This window comes from Ambystoma mexicanum, chromosome 9, assembly GCF_040938575.1.
Source record: "Ambystoma mexicanum isolate Mex_15411 chromosome 9, UKY_AmexF1_1, whole genome shotgun sequence".
Taxonomy (NCBI): Eukaryota; Metazoa; Chordata; class Amphibia; order Caudata; family Ambystomatidae; genus Ambystoma; species Ambystoma mexicanum.
This window is the reverse complement of record NC_090931.1, coordinates 1,547,097,120-1,547,115,790: the sequence shown is the minus strand read 5'-3', so window position 1 is coordinate 1,547,115,790 and position 18,671 is coordinate 1,547,097,120. Positions and strand designations below refer to the sequence as shown.

The 18,671-nt window shown below is 47.5% G+C and overlaps 1 protein-coding gene across 1 annotated transcript in view; it reads right to left on the bottom strand.

The window, feature by feature from the left end:
- LOC138489499 (zinc finger protein 271-like) overlaps window positions 1-18,671 on the bottom strand; it is a 521,160-nt gene that overhangs the window by 449,960 nt on the left and 52,529 nt on the right. The window contains exon 3 of the mRNA XM_069617242.1: window positions 9,226-9,318. Coding sequence (XP_069473343.1) covers window positions 9,226-9,318 — 93 coding nt within the window. The remainder of the gene's footprint in view (window positions 1-9,225; window positions 9,319-18,671) is intronic.

The window sequence follows — 18,671 nt, the reverse complement described above, 5'->3', positions numbered from 1 at the left end:
AGGATAAGGCGGGGGACATTACCCCTGACTCAACGACACCAATCCAACTAACTACCTGATGCGAGAAATTGACAGCGAATAACCCCTAATATAAACTAGAAGGACAAACAGAATTAAACGAATAAAGTAGATCAATGCAGTGAAATGGTTAATAAGAGTAAATCATACGAAAACAGTAAAGAGATGTAACTCCTGAAATGGACAGAATGCATGAGGAGTGAACAAAGTGAATGGCGTGGAGGAAACAGTTAGAATGGATGAAGCAGGTGGAACAGATGAATGCGCCGAGTAGAAGAATGCATGAATGGAAGAACAGATAACTATATAGTTCGAATGAGTGTAGAAATCGAATGAATATGTAGATCGGATGAGTGTATAGAATGGATGAACATGTTGAGCGGATGAGTGTGTAGAGCCGCTGGGTGTGTAGATCGGATGAGCGTGTAACGCGGATGAGTGCGTAAATACAGAGAAGCGAGTAGAACGCAGGAGTGCGTAAAACAGATGAATGTGCAGAACGGATGAGCGTAAACCGGATGAGTGTGTAAAACAGATGAGTATGTGGAGCGCATGAGTGTAGATAGCGGATGAATACGGAAGTGCGGAGAGTGTGTAGATCGCTGGAGCAGATGAATTTACAGACCTGGCGAATGTATAGAGCGTATGAGTGTATAGAACGGATGAGTGTATAGAACGGACGAGTGGATCAAGCGGACGAGTGGATCGAGCGGACGAGTGGATAAAGCGGACGAGTGGATAGAGCGGACGAGTGGATAGAGCGGACGAGTGGATAGAGCGGACGAGTGGATAGAGCGGACGAGTGGATAGAGCGGACGAGTGGATAGAGCGGACGAGTGGATAGAGCGGACGAGTGGATAGAGCGGACGAGTATATGGAGCGGACGAGTATATGGAGCGGATGAGTGTACAGAGAGGATGAGTATACAGAGCAGATGAAGCTATAGAACAGATGAGTGTAGAGATGAATATATAGAACAGGATATTGCTGTTGAATGCCGGAAAAGCATGAGTGCTTAAAGCGGATGAGTGCGGGGAGGGGATGAGTGAGTAGAGGGATGAGTGCGTAGAGGGGATGAGTGCGTAGAGGGGATGAGTGCGTAGAGGGGATGAGTGCGTAGAAGGGATGAGTGCGTAGAAGGGATGAGTGCGTAGAAGGGATGAGTGCGTAGAAGGGATGAGTGCGTGGAGCGGACTGGAGTGTATGGAGCAGACTGGGGTGCATGGAGTGGATAGGAGTGCCTGGAACGGACTGGAGCGCATAGAATTGCGTGATGTATACAGTATGGTTTGGAATGCAGAGAACGTTTGAAAGAGCATATAACCCATCATATCACACCACCACGCTTACTCTCTCCTTTACATCAGCACTCATCTAGAACACAGAGATACTATGACACCATTCGGTATAACTGTCCTCATACCAACATCCGCCACTCACTCCACATCACTCTAAGTAAACACTGCTGGTTTCACACCCGCCAGCCAGGCGTTCTCCTCAGGCCTAACGCAGCCATATCCGGTCTGGATAAATCCTGCCAGAATGAACAGATCTCTCAACCACCACACCTACCACTAAGAAGCAGCTATTACACTAATACCGCACGAGCTGCACACATACCCGGTGCTCACACGCACCTTTTGACTCTCTCTACTCTCTCTACTGATCTGAACTTTGGTTCCCAAGGGCGTTCAACCTACCAGCGCCTTCAGACCATACCAATGGTATATAAGGCGCTATATAAATGCAAAATAACATAACATAACATGATGCTGATAAGAAGGGGGAAATCACCAATGACATGATGCAGAAGAAAAGGAGGGGGAAATGTCCACTGGCATGATGCTAAGGATAAGGAGGGGGAAATGACCACTGGCATGATGCTGAGGATAAGGAGGGTGAAATGACCACTGGCATGATTCTGGGGATAATGAGGGGGAAATCACCACAGACATGATGCTGAGGATATGGAGGGGAAATGACCACTGACATGATGGTGGGGATAAGGAGGGGTAAATCGCCAATGACATGATGCTGAGGATAAGGAGGGCAAATGACCACTGACATGATGCTGGGGATAAGGAGTAGGAAATCACCAATGATATGATGCTGAGGATAAGGAGGGGAAATTACCACTGACATGATGCTGGGGATAAGGAGGGGAAATGACCACTGACATGATGCTGGGGATAAGGAGGGGTAAATCACCAATGATATGATGCCGAGGATAAGGAGGGGAAATTACCACCGACATGATGCTGGGGATAAGGAGGGGGAAATCACCAATGACATGATGCTGAGGATAAGGAGGGGAAATGACCACTGACATGATGCTGAGGATAAGGAGGGGGAAATCACCACAGACATCATGCTGATGATAAGGAGGGGAACTCACCAATGACATGATGGTGAGGATAAGGAGGGGAAATGACCACTGACATGATGCTGAGGATAAGGAGGGGGAAATCACCAATGACAGGATGGTAAGGATAAGGAGGGGGAAATGACCCCTGACATGATGCTGAGGATAGGGAGGGGAAATCACCAATGACATGATGCTGAGGATAAGGAGGGGAAATCACAAGTGACATGATGCTGAGGATAAGGAGGGGGAAATCACCAATGACATGATGCTGGGGATAAGGAGGGGGAAATGACCCCGGACATGATGCTGAAGATAAGGAGGGGGAAATGACCACTGTCATGATGCTGAGGATAAGGAGGGGAAATGACCCCGGACATGATGCTGAGGATAAGGAGGGGGAAATGACCCCGGACATGATGCTGAGGATAAGGAGGGGGAAAGGACCACTGACATGATGCTGAGGATAAGGAGGGGGAAATCACCAACACAATGATACTGAGGATAAGGAGTGGGAAATCACCAATGACATGATGCTGGGGATAAGGAGGGGAAAATAAACCCTGACATGATCCTGAGGATAAGGAGTGGGAAATCACCAATGACATGATACTGAGGATAAGGAGGGGGAAATCACCAATGACATGATACTGAGGATAAGGAGGGGGAAATCACCAACACAATGATGCTGAGGATAAGGAGGGGGAAATCACCAATGACATGATGCTGAGGAGAAGGAGGGGGAAATCACCACAGACATCATGCTGAGGATAAGGAGGGGGAAATCACCAACACAATGATGCTGAGGATAAGGAGGGGAAAATCACCAATGACATGATACTGAGGATAAGGAGTGGGAAATCACCAATGACATGATACTGAGGATAAGGAGGGGGAAATCACCAATGACATGATACTGAGGATAAGGAGGGGGAAATCACCAATGACATGATGCTGAGGATAAAGGGGGGGAAATCACCAATGACATGATGTTGAGGATAAGGAGGGGAAATCACCAACACAATGATGCTGAGGATAAGGAGGGGAAAATCACCAATGACATGATACTGAGGATAAGGAGTGGGAAATCACCAATGACATGATACTGAGGATAAGGAGGGGGAAATCACCAATGACATGATACTGAGGATAAGGAGGGGGAAATCACCAATGACATGATGCTGAGGATAAAGGGGGGGGAAATCACCAATGACATGATGTTGAGGATAAGGAGGGGAAATCACCAACACAATGATGCTGAGGATAAGGAGGGGAAAATCACCAATGACATGATACTGAGGATAAGGAGTGGGAAATCACCAACACAATGATGCTGAGGATAAGGAGGGGAAAATCACCAATGACATGATACTGAGGATAAGGAGTGGGAAATCACCAACACAATGATGCTGAGGATAAGGAGGGGTAAATCGCCAATGACATGATACTGAGGATAAGGAGGGGGAAATCACCAATGACATGATGCTGAGGATAAAGGGGGGGAAATCACCAATGACATGATGTTGAGGATAAGGAGGGGGAAATCACCAATGACATGATACTGAGGATAAGGAGGGGGAAATCACCAACACAATGATGCTGAGGATAAGGAGGGGTAAATCGCCAATGACATGAAACTGAGGATAAGGAGGGGGAAATCACCAATGACATGATGCTGAGGATAAAGGGGGGGAAATCACCAATGACATGATGTTGAGGATAAGGAGGGGGAAATCACCAATGACATGATACTGAGGATAAGGAGGGGGAAATCACCAATGACATGATGCTGAGGATAAAGGGGGGGAAATCACCAATGACATGATGTTGAGGATAAGGAGGGGGAAATCACCAATGACATGATGCTGAGGATAAGGAGGGGGAAATGACCCCGGACATGATGCTGAGGATAAGGAGGGGGCAAGGACCACAGACATGATGCTGAGGATAAGGAGGGGGAAATCACCAACACAATGATACTGAGGATAAGGAGGGGGAAATCACCAATGACATGATGCTGGGGATAAGGAGGGGAAAATAAACCCTGACATGATGCTGAGGATAAGGAGGGGGAAATCACCAATGACATGATACTGAGGATAAGGAGGGGGAAATCACCAATGACATGATACTGAGGATAAGGAGGGGGAAATCACCAACACAATGATGCTGAGGATAAGGAGGGGAAAATCACCAATGACATGATACTGAGGATAAGGAGTGGGAAATCACCACTGACATGATACTGAGGATAAGGAGGGGGAAATCACCAACACAATGATGCTGAGGATAAGGAGGGGAAAATCACCAATGACATGATACTGAGGATAAGGAGTGGGAAATCACCAATGACATGATACTGAGGATAAGGAGGGGGAAATCACCAATGACATGATACTGAGGATAAGGAGGGGGAAATCACCAATGACATGATGCTGAGGATAAAGGAGGGGAAATCACCAACACAATGATGCTGAGGATAAGGAGGGGAAAATCACCAATGACATGATACTGAGGATAAGGAGTGGGAAATCACCAACACAATGATGCTGAGGATAAGGAGGGGAAAATCACCAATGACATGATACTGAGGATAAGGAGTGGGAAATCACCAATGACATGATACTGAGGATAAGGAGGGGGAAATCACCAACACAATGATGCTGAGGATAAGGAGGGGTAAATCACCAATGACATGATACTGAGGATAAGGAGGGGGAAATCACCAATGACATGATGCTGGGGATAAAGGGGGGGAAATCACCAATAACATGATGTTGAGGATAAGGAGGGGGAAATCACCAATGACATGATGTTGAGGATAAGGAGGGGGAAATCACCAATGACATGATGCTGAGGATAAGGAGGGGAAATCACCACTGACATGATGCTGAGGATAAGGAGGACCAAATTAAGAGAGTAATTGTATGAGAAGGCAGCAGACCACTACGCTTGCTGGAACAAACTCAAACTAGCTCCAACTGCCAGGGACCAGATTTATCCCGCTTTTCCACAGTTAAGACAAATAATTATTAGAACCCAATATTCTCTTTCATTTCATTTGCAAGAATTGTCCCGAGGACACTTTAATCATGGAACTGTCTTTCTACTCCCCAACAAGCAGGACACTCAGGGGCTCATGTTCATGGGGGGTGTAAAGTAACAACAATGCGGAAAAGGTTGCTTAACGCTTTTATGCATGTTTCTTATACCACTCCCCTTTTTGTCCATTTGTATGGTGGAGGGGCAGAACGCAACCTGCGTTTCCACTGTCTTCCTTCCTCTCCGCGATACAAATGCTCTGGCATTTGCACGGGCATGCATTTTATGCCGCCACAAATGCTGGACATCCCTATGGGGTCTGCAAGCTTTATGCAACAGCATAAAGCAGGCGGATCCCTTAGGGATAGATTGTATGTGCTGCCTGCCATGCATGCATGGTACGAAGTGTTCACAATTGCAATTATGATATGATATGATAGTTTATTTATATAGCGCCTATACACAATGTGTTTCAATTAAACCCTGCCCGACATGCGAGCATGGCAAGCGGTTGTCAGGCAGCGTTTACTCACTTTTCATGGTGGAATGCAACAGTGCAGGGCAAAAGGCGGTGTATACACTGTACCGTGCTAATGATGAACATTAGGTGGCAAGGTGCCACCTACGTGTATGTCAACATGTAACAGCTGACTGCAGCTAAATTACGATTTTGATTAAAATGAGACTCTCTCCAGCTTTACAAAATACACCAGTTCCCCCTTAGAAGGCTCAAGCGCTTCTTTAATGTTTAACTTGTATTTATTTCCTACCGTCCCTTTCTTTATTGGCTTCATCTTCTTTGACTGCTCCCACTTTGTAAAAGAACAAAAAGTGTTTAAGAACATATCTGCTTAACACATGGGTCTGCAACCTTTGGCTCACGAGATGTTTATGACTACAGCTCCCATCAGCCCTTGCCATCAATGGTCAATGGAGAGGGATCATGGGAGTCATAATCAAAACCTCTGGAGAGCAGCAGGTTGCAGGCCCTTGGTTTATTGGCATCTAAAGTGTTAGGTTCACCTTTTTTGCATCATTACTGTTTGCTTTAAGCATTAATTACTCTATGGAAAGCTTTTTAACTCAGCCCATGCTACCAACATGTGAGTTCTTTAGTAACTCAAAGAGCAACTGCAATGGTGATTAGGAGGTCCTGGCTCTTGCTTTGCTCAGTGATAAGTTTGATGCAGTTGAAAAGCTGAACAAAGAGTCAATTTTTTGACAGAATCTGTGCTTAATCTTTCTCTTCCACCCTGTGGCATTCCATCTCCGCCTTCCACCCTGCCACATTCCATCCCTGCCTTCCTCCCTGCGGATTTCCATATGTGCCTTCCTCCCTGCCACATTCCAACCCCACCTTCCACCATGGCATTCCATTTCCGCCTTCCACTCTGCTGGATTCTATCTCTGCCTTCCACCCTGCAGCATTCCATCTCTGCCTTCCACCCTGCCGCATTGCATCTCTGCCTTCCTCCCTGCCGCATTCCATCTCCGCCTTCCTCCCTGCTGCATTCCATCTGTGCCTTCCTCCCTGCCGCATTCCATCTGTGCCTTCCTCCCTGCTGCATTCCATCTGTGCCTTCCTCCCTGCCGCATTCCATCTCTGCTTTCCTCCCTGTGGCAATCCATCTCCACATTCCTCCCTGCCGCATTCCATCTCTGTCTTGCTCCATGCCGCATTCCATCTCTGCCTTCCTCCCTGACGCATTCCATCTTTGCCTTCCTCCCTGCCGCATTCCCTCTCTGCCTTCCTCCCTGCCGCATTCCATCTGCACCTTCCTCCCTGTTGCATTCCATCCCCGCCTTCCTCCCTGCCGCATTCCATCTGCGCCTTCCTCCCTGCCACATTACAACCCCACCTTCCACCATGGCATTCCATCTCTGCCTTCCACCCTGCAGCATTCCATCTCTGCCTTCCACCCTGCCGCATTCCATCTCTGCCTTCCTCCCTGCCGCATTCCATCTCCGCCTTCCTCCCTGCCGCATTCCATCTCCGCCTTCCTCCCTGCTGCATTCCATCTGTGCCTTCCTCCCTGCCGCATTCCATCTCCACCTTCCTCCCTGTCGCATTCCATCTCTGCCTTCCTCCCTGTGGCAATCCATCTCCGCCTTCCTCCCTGCCGCATTCCATCTCTGTCTTCCTCCCTGACGCATTCCATCTCTGCCTTCCTCCCTGTGGGATTCCATCTCTGCCTTCCTCCCTGTGGGATTCCATCCCCGCCTTCCTCCCTGCTGATTTCCATCCCTGCCTTCCTCCCTGCTGCATTCCATCTCTGCCTCCTGCTGCATTCCATCTGTCTTCCTCCCTGTCGCATTCAATCTCTGGCTTCCTCCCTGCCGCATTCCATCTCCACCTTCCTCCCTGCGGATTTCCATCTCCACCTTCCTCCCTGCCACATTCCATCTCCGCCTTCCTCCCTGCCGCATTCCATCTCTGCCTTCCTCCCTGACGCATTCCATCTCTGCCTTCCTCCCTGTGGCATTCCATCTCTGCCTTCCTCCCTGCGGCATTCCATCTCTGCCTTCTTCCCTGCCGCATTCCATCTCTGCCTCCTGCTGCATTCCATCACTGCCTTCCTCCCTGCCGCATTCCATCTCTTTCTTCCTCCCTGCTGCATTCAATCTCTGCCTTCCTCCCTGACGCATTCCATCTCCACCTTCCTCCTTGCGGATTTCCATCTCCACCTTCCTCCCTGCCGCATTCCATCTCCGCCTTCCTCCCTGCCGCATTACATCTCTGCATTCCTCCCTGCCGCATTACATCTCTGCATTCCTCCCTGCCGCATTCCATCTCCGCCTTCCTCCCTGACGCATTCCATCTCTGCCTTCCTCCCTGTGGCATTCCATCTCTGCCTTCCTCTCTGTGGCATTCCATCTCTGCCTTCCTCCCTGCCGCATTCCATCCCCGCCTTCCTCCCTGAGGATTTCCATCTCTGCCTTCCTCCCTGCGGATTTCCATCCCTGCCTTCCTCCCTGCCGCATTCCATCTCTGTCTTCCTCCCTGACGCATTCAATCTCTGCCTTCCTCCCTGCCGCATTCCACCTCCACCTTCCTCCCTGTGGATTTCCATTTCCACCTTCCTCCCTGCCGCATTCCATCTCGGCCTTCCTCCCTGTGGCATTCCATCTCTGCCTTCCTCCCTGTGGCATTCCATCTCTGCCTTCCTCCCTGCCGCATTCCATCTCTGCCTCCTGCTGCATTCCATCTCTGCCTTCCTCCCTGCCGCATTCCATCTCTGTCTTCCTCCCTGCTGCATTCAATCTCTGCCTTCCTCCCTGACGCATTCCATCTCCACCTTCCTCCCTGCGGATTTCCATCTACACCTTCCTCCCTGCCACATTCCATCTCCGCCTTCCTCCCTGCCGCATTCCATCTCCGTCTTCCTCCCTGCCGCATTCCATCTCCGCCTTCCTCCCTGCCACATTCCACCTGTGCCTTCCTCCCTGCACCATTCCACCTGTGCCTTTCTCTCCCTCTCACCCTCCTTTCCACTTACTGCTTTCCGCTCTTCCTTCACACATCCATCCCTTATTTCCTGTATTCCTTTCTGTCTTCCAGTCCTCTCTTATTCTCTGGCATCATTCCTTTCCCTCCCTCTCGGCTTCTTCTTCCTACCACCCATGTCACCATTCAAATGTTGTGAATTTGACCAGGTAACACTTGTAATCAACAAACTTCTCACATTCTCTCCTTGAGATCCGCGTGGGTGGATGTGGTGGGAGAGTGGAATGTCTGCATTATCATGTGTTGACAATACATATATGTGTGCGACTGCAGATCACAGCTAATGCGCGATGCCTACCGTGAATTCTCACCGCATCCAGCGTGTCCGTGGGACTCAGGTCTTGCTTTCCTTTGGTTCTTAATGAAAAGACGGTGCTGACAATAAGTGGACCTGTTCATAAAATAAAAAAAACTCACATTATTAAAGGTACTCCTTGCCCTAATATAAAGAGAATAATCTGTTATTCACCACATGGCATATGTTAGATGAAGGAGCCGAATTACCCCAGAGTATGATTATTTGACAAAGGGTCTCCTGTCCATGAAAATGCTGGCCAACTATTTTCCCAGAAAAAGGAAACCCCAGCAGCAGGGGGCGCTGTTGCTAAAGAGCGTGAAAAGCAACACAAGCATCGATGTGTTACAGAAAGTAGGAGTAAGACCTCTGCAGCTGCATGCAGCTTGGGGAGCAAATCTCAGTGGCAGAACAGAAGGATGCAGACTGCTCAAAAGGGCAACCCCCTGTGGGGGAAATCTGTGGGACCATGGACGAGAGGTGAATTGAGCTTCAAGAAGCAAGTAATCAAGTAATGAGGAGTCCAGCAGAAAACATGTAGGACCCGAGTTGTTGCACACCACCATCCTGTCACCAGCTACATAAATACTCTAGCAAGTCTTGTGAGAGGAAGAGGCGTCTAAGCAACGGCCATCTTGAATTGGGAGAATCCTTCCAAAACAGGCACCTAAAGGAAGAAAAGCTCTATATGGAGGATTCAAAGAGTTATTACACATCACCATCCTGTCACTGAATACATAATCACTCTAGCAAGCCTTGTGAAAGGAAGAGGGCATCTAAGCAACGGCCATCTTGAATTGGGAGAATCCTTCCAAAACAGGCACCTAAGGGAAGAAAAAGCCAACATGGTGGACATCTTAGAATGGACTAAATTTCAGAAACTCCTCCTCCACTACAATCCTCACGTGGGTCCCTAGCGACCAATTATGAACAGGAGTGCAACAACACCAAGGTGCCAGAATACTACTATTGTCATGACTCCCAGAAACCACGGTTCTAACCGCTAAGGCCACCACAATACACCAGTGCCATGGACCACCACAAAGATCCTGACACTGCTATACTGGAGACTACCTGTGACAGGAAAATGCAGTTTGTGCATACACCTCTGTTGTAGGCACATTAACCCACTGGGCAATCGTTCTGGAATGTATACTTGTAACCAGCATGTTGCACGTTAACCATCTGAGCTATATCGGGAGGATTAGATTCTATAACCTGCAGTTTGTGTTGCTCTCCCTCACCAGTGGAGGGTCCTTACAGTTTCCCTGCATCACCTTGATCGATATGTGGAAATCAGAAGAGAATTTACTGACTACATTTCTGTCCATGTTATGGGGTTTCATAGATAATTTCCATTTCTTGTAACTATACATTAATAAACGGGTCCCCGAATTCCTACGTTTCATCCAGCTAATGATTATCAAAAGGGGGCTCCATTTGAACTACACTCTTGAGATCAGCAGCTTCACCAGAAATGCCAGATACAATGATCGCATGCGGGAGAGAATTGCTATCCAATCAGATGGCTGGGAACAAGGACGGAATCTGCCAGTAGCCAATCAGTGTCCCGCTCACCCATCAAGGCAGCCATGGAAATAGGAAAAGAGCTCCTTCTGTGGTTAGTCTTTCCCATTCCCACTTACAATGCATTGAGGGCAGGGCTGGCATGTCTGGATTTAAAGGCATGTACTTGCCTCCAATAGCACTGGAGAGAGGGCCTCCCACAAACACAATAGCACTGGAGAGAGGGCCTCCCACAAACACAATAGCACTGGAGAGAGGGCTCCCCACAAACACAATAGCACTGGAGAGAGGGCCTCCCACAAACACAATAGCACTGGAGAGAGGGCTCCCCACAACCACAATAGCACTGGAGAGAGGGCCTCCCACAAACACAATAGCACTGGAGAGAGGGCCTCCCACAAACACAATAGCCCTGGAGAGAGGGCTCCCCACATACACAATAGCACTGGAGAGAGGGCTCCCCACAAACACAATAGCACTGGAGAGAGGGCCTCCCACAAACACAATAGCACTGGAGAGAGGGCCTCCCACAAACACAATAGCACTGGAGAGAGGGCCTCCCACAAACACAATAGCACTTGAGAGAGGGCCTCCCACAAACACAATAGCACTGGAGAGATGGCCTCCCACAAACACAATAGCACTGGAGAGAGGGCTCCCCACAAACACAATAGCACTGGAGAGAGGGCCTCCCACAAACACAATAGCACTGGAGAGAGGGCTCCCCACAAACACAATAGCACTGGAGAGAAGGCCTCCCACAAACACAATAGCACTGGAGAGAGGGCTCCCCACAAACACAATAGCACTGGAGAGAGGGCCTCCCACAAACACAATAGCACTGGAGAGAGGGCCTCCCACAAACACAATAGCACTGGAGAGAGGGCCTCCCACAAACACAATAGCACTGGAGAGAGGGCTCCCCACAAACACAATAGCACTGGAGAGAGGGCCTCCCACAAACACAATAGCACTGGAGAGAGGGCCTCCCACAAACACAATAGCACTGGAGAGAGGGCTCCTCACAAACACAATAGCACTGGAGAGAGGGCCTCCCACAAACACAATAGCACTGGAGAGAGGGCTCCCCACAAACACAATAGCACTGGAGAGAGGGCCTCCCACAAACACAATAGCACTGGAGACAGGGCTCCCCACAACCACAATAGCACTGGAGAGAGGTCCTCCCACAAACACAATAGCACTGGAGAGAGGGCCTCCCACAAACACAATAGCACTGGAGAGAGGGCCTCCCACAATCACAATAGCACTGGAGAGAGGGCTCCCCACAAACACAATAGCGCTGGAGAGAGGGCTCCCCACAAACACAATAGCACTGGAGAGAGGGCCTCCCACAAACACAATAGCGCTGGAGAGAGGGCCTCCCACAAACACAATAGCACTGGAGAGAGGGCCTCCCACAAACACAATAGCGCTGGAGAGAGGGCCTCCCACAAACACAATAGCACTGGAGAGAGGGCCTCCCACAATCACAATAGCGCTGGAGAGAGGGCCTCCCACAAACACAATAGCACTGGAGAGAGGGCCTCCCACAAACACAATAGCACTGGAGAGAGGGCCTCCCACAAACACAATAGCACTGGAGAGAGGGCTCCCCACAAACACAATAGCACTGGAGAGAGGGCCTCCCACAAACACAATAGCACTGCACACTGGGTTGGTTACCTATACATCCAGGGCAGTGCTTCCAGAAGCACCATTGGTGCAGGGTTCTGAGGGGTGTAAGGGTGCAGAAGCATATTTTTGGCGATGAAAGGGTTGGATAAATGCCTCTCTATCCCCACATTCTAGGCGGGGTTTCCTGCCTCAAAGTAAACTAAGGAATGCGTCAGGATGTCAAAACAAAATGTCTGTTACCACTGTGTCCCAAAACCCTACTTCTGTCCCTAACGCTAGTAACCTGAATCAACTGTGCAGGGCTGGTCTCTTTCAAAGTAAAGTGTTCATAGTAACTCTTGCCAACAGAAAAGTTCCCAATGTTTCGGGTGTTCTTCCAGGTAAACGTCCCAGGTTTCTAGGGGGTTGCTCCTTTCTCTGGATTCCTTCTGGTTCTACTTTCCTTTTCTTTGGGTCCCTAAGACCCTGTATCTTCTCCGGTAAATGTCACTGTATTTTATATCCTCATTAGGGCGCGAGTCCCAGACTCGTAATTCTTCTTTTTTTGTAACCTTATATTTATCAAACACTTGGTGAACCGACAGCAGGACATCGACAGGGCAAACAGTGAAAGAGCAGACAGTTACACCGGAGGTGCATTGCACCATCACATTGCCCTCATTACGTACAACATATCTTCCCAGGTCTCCCCAACATTAGTGTCTCATAAGAAAGTGACAAAAGTCCTGCCAAACATTCTTAGGGCGGCTCTTTGGTGGCAACAGTTCCTCCGTATCATTCGCCCACATGACATTGTGTAGCCAACCTTCTTGAGTGTGCAGCCCACTCCAGGACCAAGGCATAATTATGGCTCTCTTAGCAAGCAGCAACCCCAAATTCAGAAACCGCTGCTTTCTCTTTGCTTATTTACTCGTGAACTCCAACAAACAATCCTCTACCTCAAGATTGTGCTGATGACCCAATATGTCAGTCAAAGGCTGGCATATTCGAAGCCCAATAACCACTCAGCCTAGGACACCCCCAACACATGTGTATAAACATCACTTTCTCCTTGTGATATCTGTGGCAGTTCTTAGCATTCTGAGCACCAAATGTACTATCCACCTTCTGGGATTAATACAGTCTGTTAAGAGTCTTAAACTGTTTTAAACAAAATTTCAAATTGAGTGAAAGCCCTTTAGTCAAATGACATGTATGCTACCACTGCTGATCGCTAAAGTCTACTTGAAGATCAGCCGAAGTATCCCTAGCCTGTGCCAATGTGTAAAGTGTAGAGACATCATTCTTGGTACCAGGGTTAGATAATATATATTTCAACCACAGATGTGAAGCAGGCTCTACCGGGAACACTGGCCAGCGTGCCATGACAGCAACCCTCATGCAATAATAGTATAACAATTGCAGGGGATCATCCCCCATATGATCCTTAATAGTATTCCAATCCACAAACTGTACATCCACACACAAATATACAAGGACAAACACGCACGGTGCATCCACTTGCTGCAATGTCTCTGTCAATCATGGGTGTCAACACCGACAGCCGCCACAATGGCATCTGCTTATCATCGGGACCAAAGATGCCCAGTCTAGCGTTAAACCGTCACCAAGCTGCCCACGTGGCTCCCAATGAGTCTAAATGGTTGGAGGGCCGGTACGGAACACTGGCAAGCAGCCTCTCCAGGCAAACAAGTGGGGAGCCCGACATCGCACCCACCCAATAGGTCGCAAAGTGAACCTGCGCAATCAAGTAGTAAAGCTCCCAATCTGGCGCTGCCAACCTCCCTCCCCACCGCAACATACGGTCTGGCGAGATGCGCCCATCTCATTTGAACCGATCCTACCAATTGGCCCACAAAAACGCAGAGCACGCCATAGCCAAATAAAGAATGCCTGCCCAGGTCACAACGGAATATTCCGAAACACATACAAAAACTTGGGCAAAATGATCATCTTGATCAGGGATAACCGTCCAGCCAGCAAAATGGGAATATGACCGCATTTTAGAAATTTTGATACCACGGCAGTCAAATACAACTCGTAGTTGAGAGTCAGCATCTGCTCTGCCAATCTGCTCTGGTTATCAATATCCCCAAATAGAGGAAACCATGTTCCGACAATCTCAGACCCCAAGTGTCCACTAATACAGGTATTGCATTTGTTAAAGGAAATATCTCCGACTTGTCGGCATTAAGATGAAGACCAGAGTATCTACCGGAATCCGTCACTACCGTAATCAGTGTGGACAGATCGAGTTCCGGGTCCTGAATATAAAAGAGTATATCATCAGCATAGAGTGATATCGTTTCAGACCTCCCTCCTAGCCATATGCCCGCCATAACATACTTATCTCTAATCCTATCAGCAAGAGGTTCAATAATCAAGGCAAACAGGGGGGAGTGACAGGGGGTAGCCCTGCCTGGTGCTACCCTCCAGTTACACCACCGGAGACAGCATCCCATTTGCACGCACCCTTGCATAAAGGGAGGTGTACAGGAGCAAGGCCCATGATATACACTGGGGTCAAACCCATAGTTGGCTAATAACTGATACAGAAAAAGCCAGGACACTGTGTCAAATCCCTTCCTCATATCCAATGACACTGCTACGGTGCTAGAATTCGAAAGGGTCATCGCCATCACGCCATATAGACTCTGCATGTTCAGGGCTGTCGAGCGACCGGGAACAAAGCCCGACTGGTCAGGATGGACCATGTAGAGCATCAATGGAGATAGCCTGGATGCTAGGACCTTCGCAAATACCTTTGCATCAGTGTTAATAAGGGACAAAGGCCTATACGAACCGCAGTCCTCAATCTGTTTGTCAGGCTTCAAAAGAATAATGATCACTTTCCGGATAGTGTCAGGCAGTACCCCCTTCCGCCATGCCTCCTCCCACAGCTGTAACATATAGGGGGTCGAGGGAATCTTGGAATTCCTGGTATAATTCGGCACAAAAACCTATCGGATCCCAGGAAACTTTCCATTCGGCGGCCCCCTTATGGCCTCCGTAATCTCTTCCGGTGACCGGTCAAAGGTTCGACACCAAAAGGATTGAATTGTTATTGTTATTGTTATTTTGCACTTATATAGCGCCTTATATACCATTGGTATGGTCTGAAGGCGCTGGTAGGTTGAACGCCCTTGGGAACCGAAGTTCATATCAGTAGAGAGAGAGGAGATAGTCAAAAGGTGCGCGTCAGCACTGGGTATGTGTACAGCTCGTGCGGCATCGGTGTGATAGCTGCTTTCTAGCGGTGGGTGTGGTGGTTGAGAGGTCAGGAGTATGTGTTCGTTCTGGCCGAATTTATCCAGATCGGATGTGGCTGCGTTAGGCCTGAAGAGAACGCCTCGCTGGGGGGTGTGTAACCAGCAGTGATTACTTAGAGTGATGTGGAGTAAGCGGCGAATGTTGATATGAGAACAGATATACCGAATGGTGTCATAGTATCTCTGTGTTCTAGTTGAATGGTGATGTAAGGACAGAGTAAGCGTGTTTGTGACATATGATGGGTTACATGCCCTTTCGGAGACTTCTAATTCATAGAGAGGCTGTTGGGCATGCTTCCAAAATTCACAGAGGGTACATTTCTGAATTCAACTTTAACAGAGAGGCCAATGGGGACATTTCTGAGTTCAGCTTTCCACAGAGAGGTTATAGGGCACACTTCTAATCTCGGCTTTCATGGAGAGGCTTTTCGGGCGCACATCTAAGTGCAACTTTCCACAGAGAGGCTATTGGGCACACTTCTAAATGCAGCTTTCTAATTGTACTTCTGAATTCAACTTTCACAGGGAGGCTTTTGGGCACATTTCTGAGTGCAACTTCTAAGTGTACCTCTAAATTCAACTTTCATACTCTTCAAAATTCATCATCTAAGTGCACTTCTGAATTCAACTTTCCACGAAGAGGCTATTGGGCATACATTTAGATTCAACTTTCACAAAGAAGCTATTGGGTGTACTTCTAAATGCGACTTTCTATTTGTACTTCTGAATTCAACTTTCACAGGGAGGTTTATTGGGCATATTTCTAAAATCAACTTTCCACAGAGAGGCTATTGGGCATACATTTAGTTCAGTTTCACAAAGAAGCTATTGGGTGTACTTCTAAATGCGACTTTCTATTTGTACTTCTGAATTCAACTTTCACAGGGAGGTTTATTGGGCATATTTCTAAAATCAACTTTCCACAGAGAGGCTATTGGGCATACATTTAGTTCAGTTTCACAAGGTTAATGGGTATACTTCTAAAATGCATCTTCTAAATGTATTTCTCAGTTCAACTCTCACAGAGAGGCTATTGGGCGTCCTTCTAAAATCGGCATTCGCAGGGAGGCTATTGGGAGCGCTTCTACGTGCAACTTCTAAATGTACTTCTAAATTCTACTTTCACACTCTTCTGAATTCAACTTCTAACTGCACTTCTGAATCCAACTTTCCACAGGGAGGCAATTGGGCATATATTAAGATTTAGCTTTCACAGAGAATCTATTGGGTGTACTTCTAAATGCCACTTTCTAGTTGTACTTCTGAATTCAACTTTCACAGGGTGGCTATTGGGCACATTTCTAAAATCAACTTCCCACAGAGAGGCTATTGGGTACACTTCTGAATTCACTTCTAAGTGTACTCCAAATCAACTTTCACAGAGAGGTGCACTTCAAATGCAGCTTTTCCCAGAGAGGCTGTTAACAGTCAACTTTCTGTCTAGATGCGGCGCGAGCTAGGGTTCAGAGTCCTGAGTGAGGTGCATGCTAACTGTCACAGTTCCATTTCGATGCGACGCGGGCTACAGTTCAGATTTAAGTGCTAGTGTGGCACAAGCTAACAGTCACATTTCTATCTAGTTGCAACACAGGCTAGGTTCGGAATTCTATGTGCGGTGTATGCTATGAATCATATATGCTAACAATCACATTTCTGGCTAGATTTGGCGCATACTCAACTTGAGAAATTCCGTCTAAGTGTGGCATAAGCTAACAATCACATTTCTGGCTAGATTTGGCGCAGACTAAACTCAAGAAGTTCCATCTAAGTGTGGCATATGCTAACAATCACATTTCTGGCTAGATTTGGCGCAAACTAAACTCAATTCCATCCAAGTGTGGCATCTGCTAACAATCACATTTCTGGCTAGATTTGGCGCAGACTAAACTCAGGAAATTCCATCTAAGTGTGGCATAAGCTAACAATCACATTTCTGGCTAGATTTGGCGCAGACTAAACTCAAGAAGTTCCATCTAAGTGTGGCATATGCTAACAATCACATTTCTGGCTATATTTGGCGCAAACTAAACTCAATTCCATCTAAGTGTGGCATATGCTAACAATCACATTTCTGGCTAGATTTGGCGCAAACTAAATTCAATTCCATCTAAGTGTGGCATCTGCTAACAATCACATTTCTGGCTAGATTTGGCGCAGACTAAACTCAAGAAGTTCCATCTAAGTGTGGCATCTGCTAACAATCACATTTCTGGCTAGATTTGGCGCAGACTAAACTCAAGAAGTTCCATCTAAGTGTGGCATATGCTAACAATCACATTTCTGGTTAGATTTGGCGCAAACTAAACTCAATTCCATCTAAGTGTGGCATCTGCTAACAATCACATTTCTGGCTAGATTTGGCGCAGACTAAACTCAGGAAATTCCATCTAAGTGTGGCATAAGCTAACAATCACATTTCTGGCTAGATTTGGCGCAGACTAAACTCAATTCCATCAAAGTGTGGCATATGCTAACAATCATATTTCTGGCTAGATTTGGCGCAAACTAAACTCAATTCCATCCAAGTGTGGCATCTGCTAACAATCACATTTCTGGCTAGATTTGGCGCAGACTAAACTCAAGAAATTCCATCTAAGTGTGGCATAAGCTAACAATCACATTTCTGGCTAGATTTGGCGCAGACTAAACTCAAGAAATTCCATCTAAGTGTGGCATAAGCTAACAATCACATTTCTGGCTAGATTTGGCGCAGACTAAACTCAAGAAGTTCCATCTAAGTGTGGCATATGCTAACAATCACATTTCTGGCTAGATTTGGCGCAAACTAAACTCAATTCCATCCAAGTGTGGCATCTGCTAACAATCACATTTCTGGCTAGATTTGGCGCAGACTAAACTCAGGAAATTCCATCTAAGTGTGGCATAAGCTAACAATCACATTTCTGGCTAGATTTGGCGCAGACTAAACTCAAGAAGTTCCATCTAAGTGTGGCATATGCTAACAATCACATTTCTGGCTATATTTGGCGCAAACTAAACTCAATTCCATCTAAG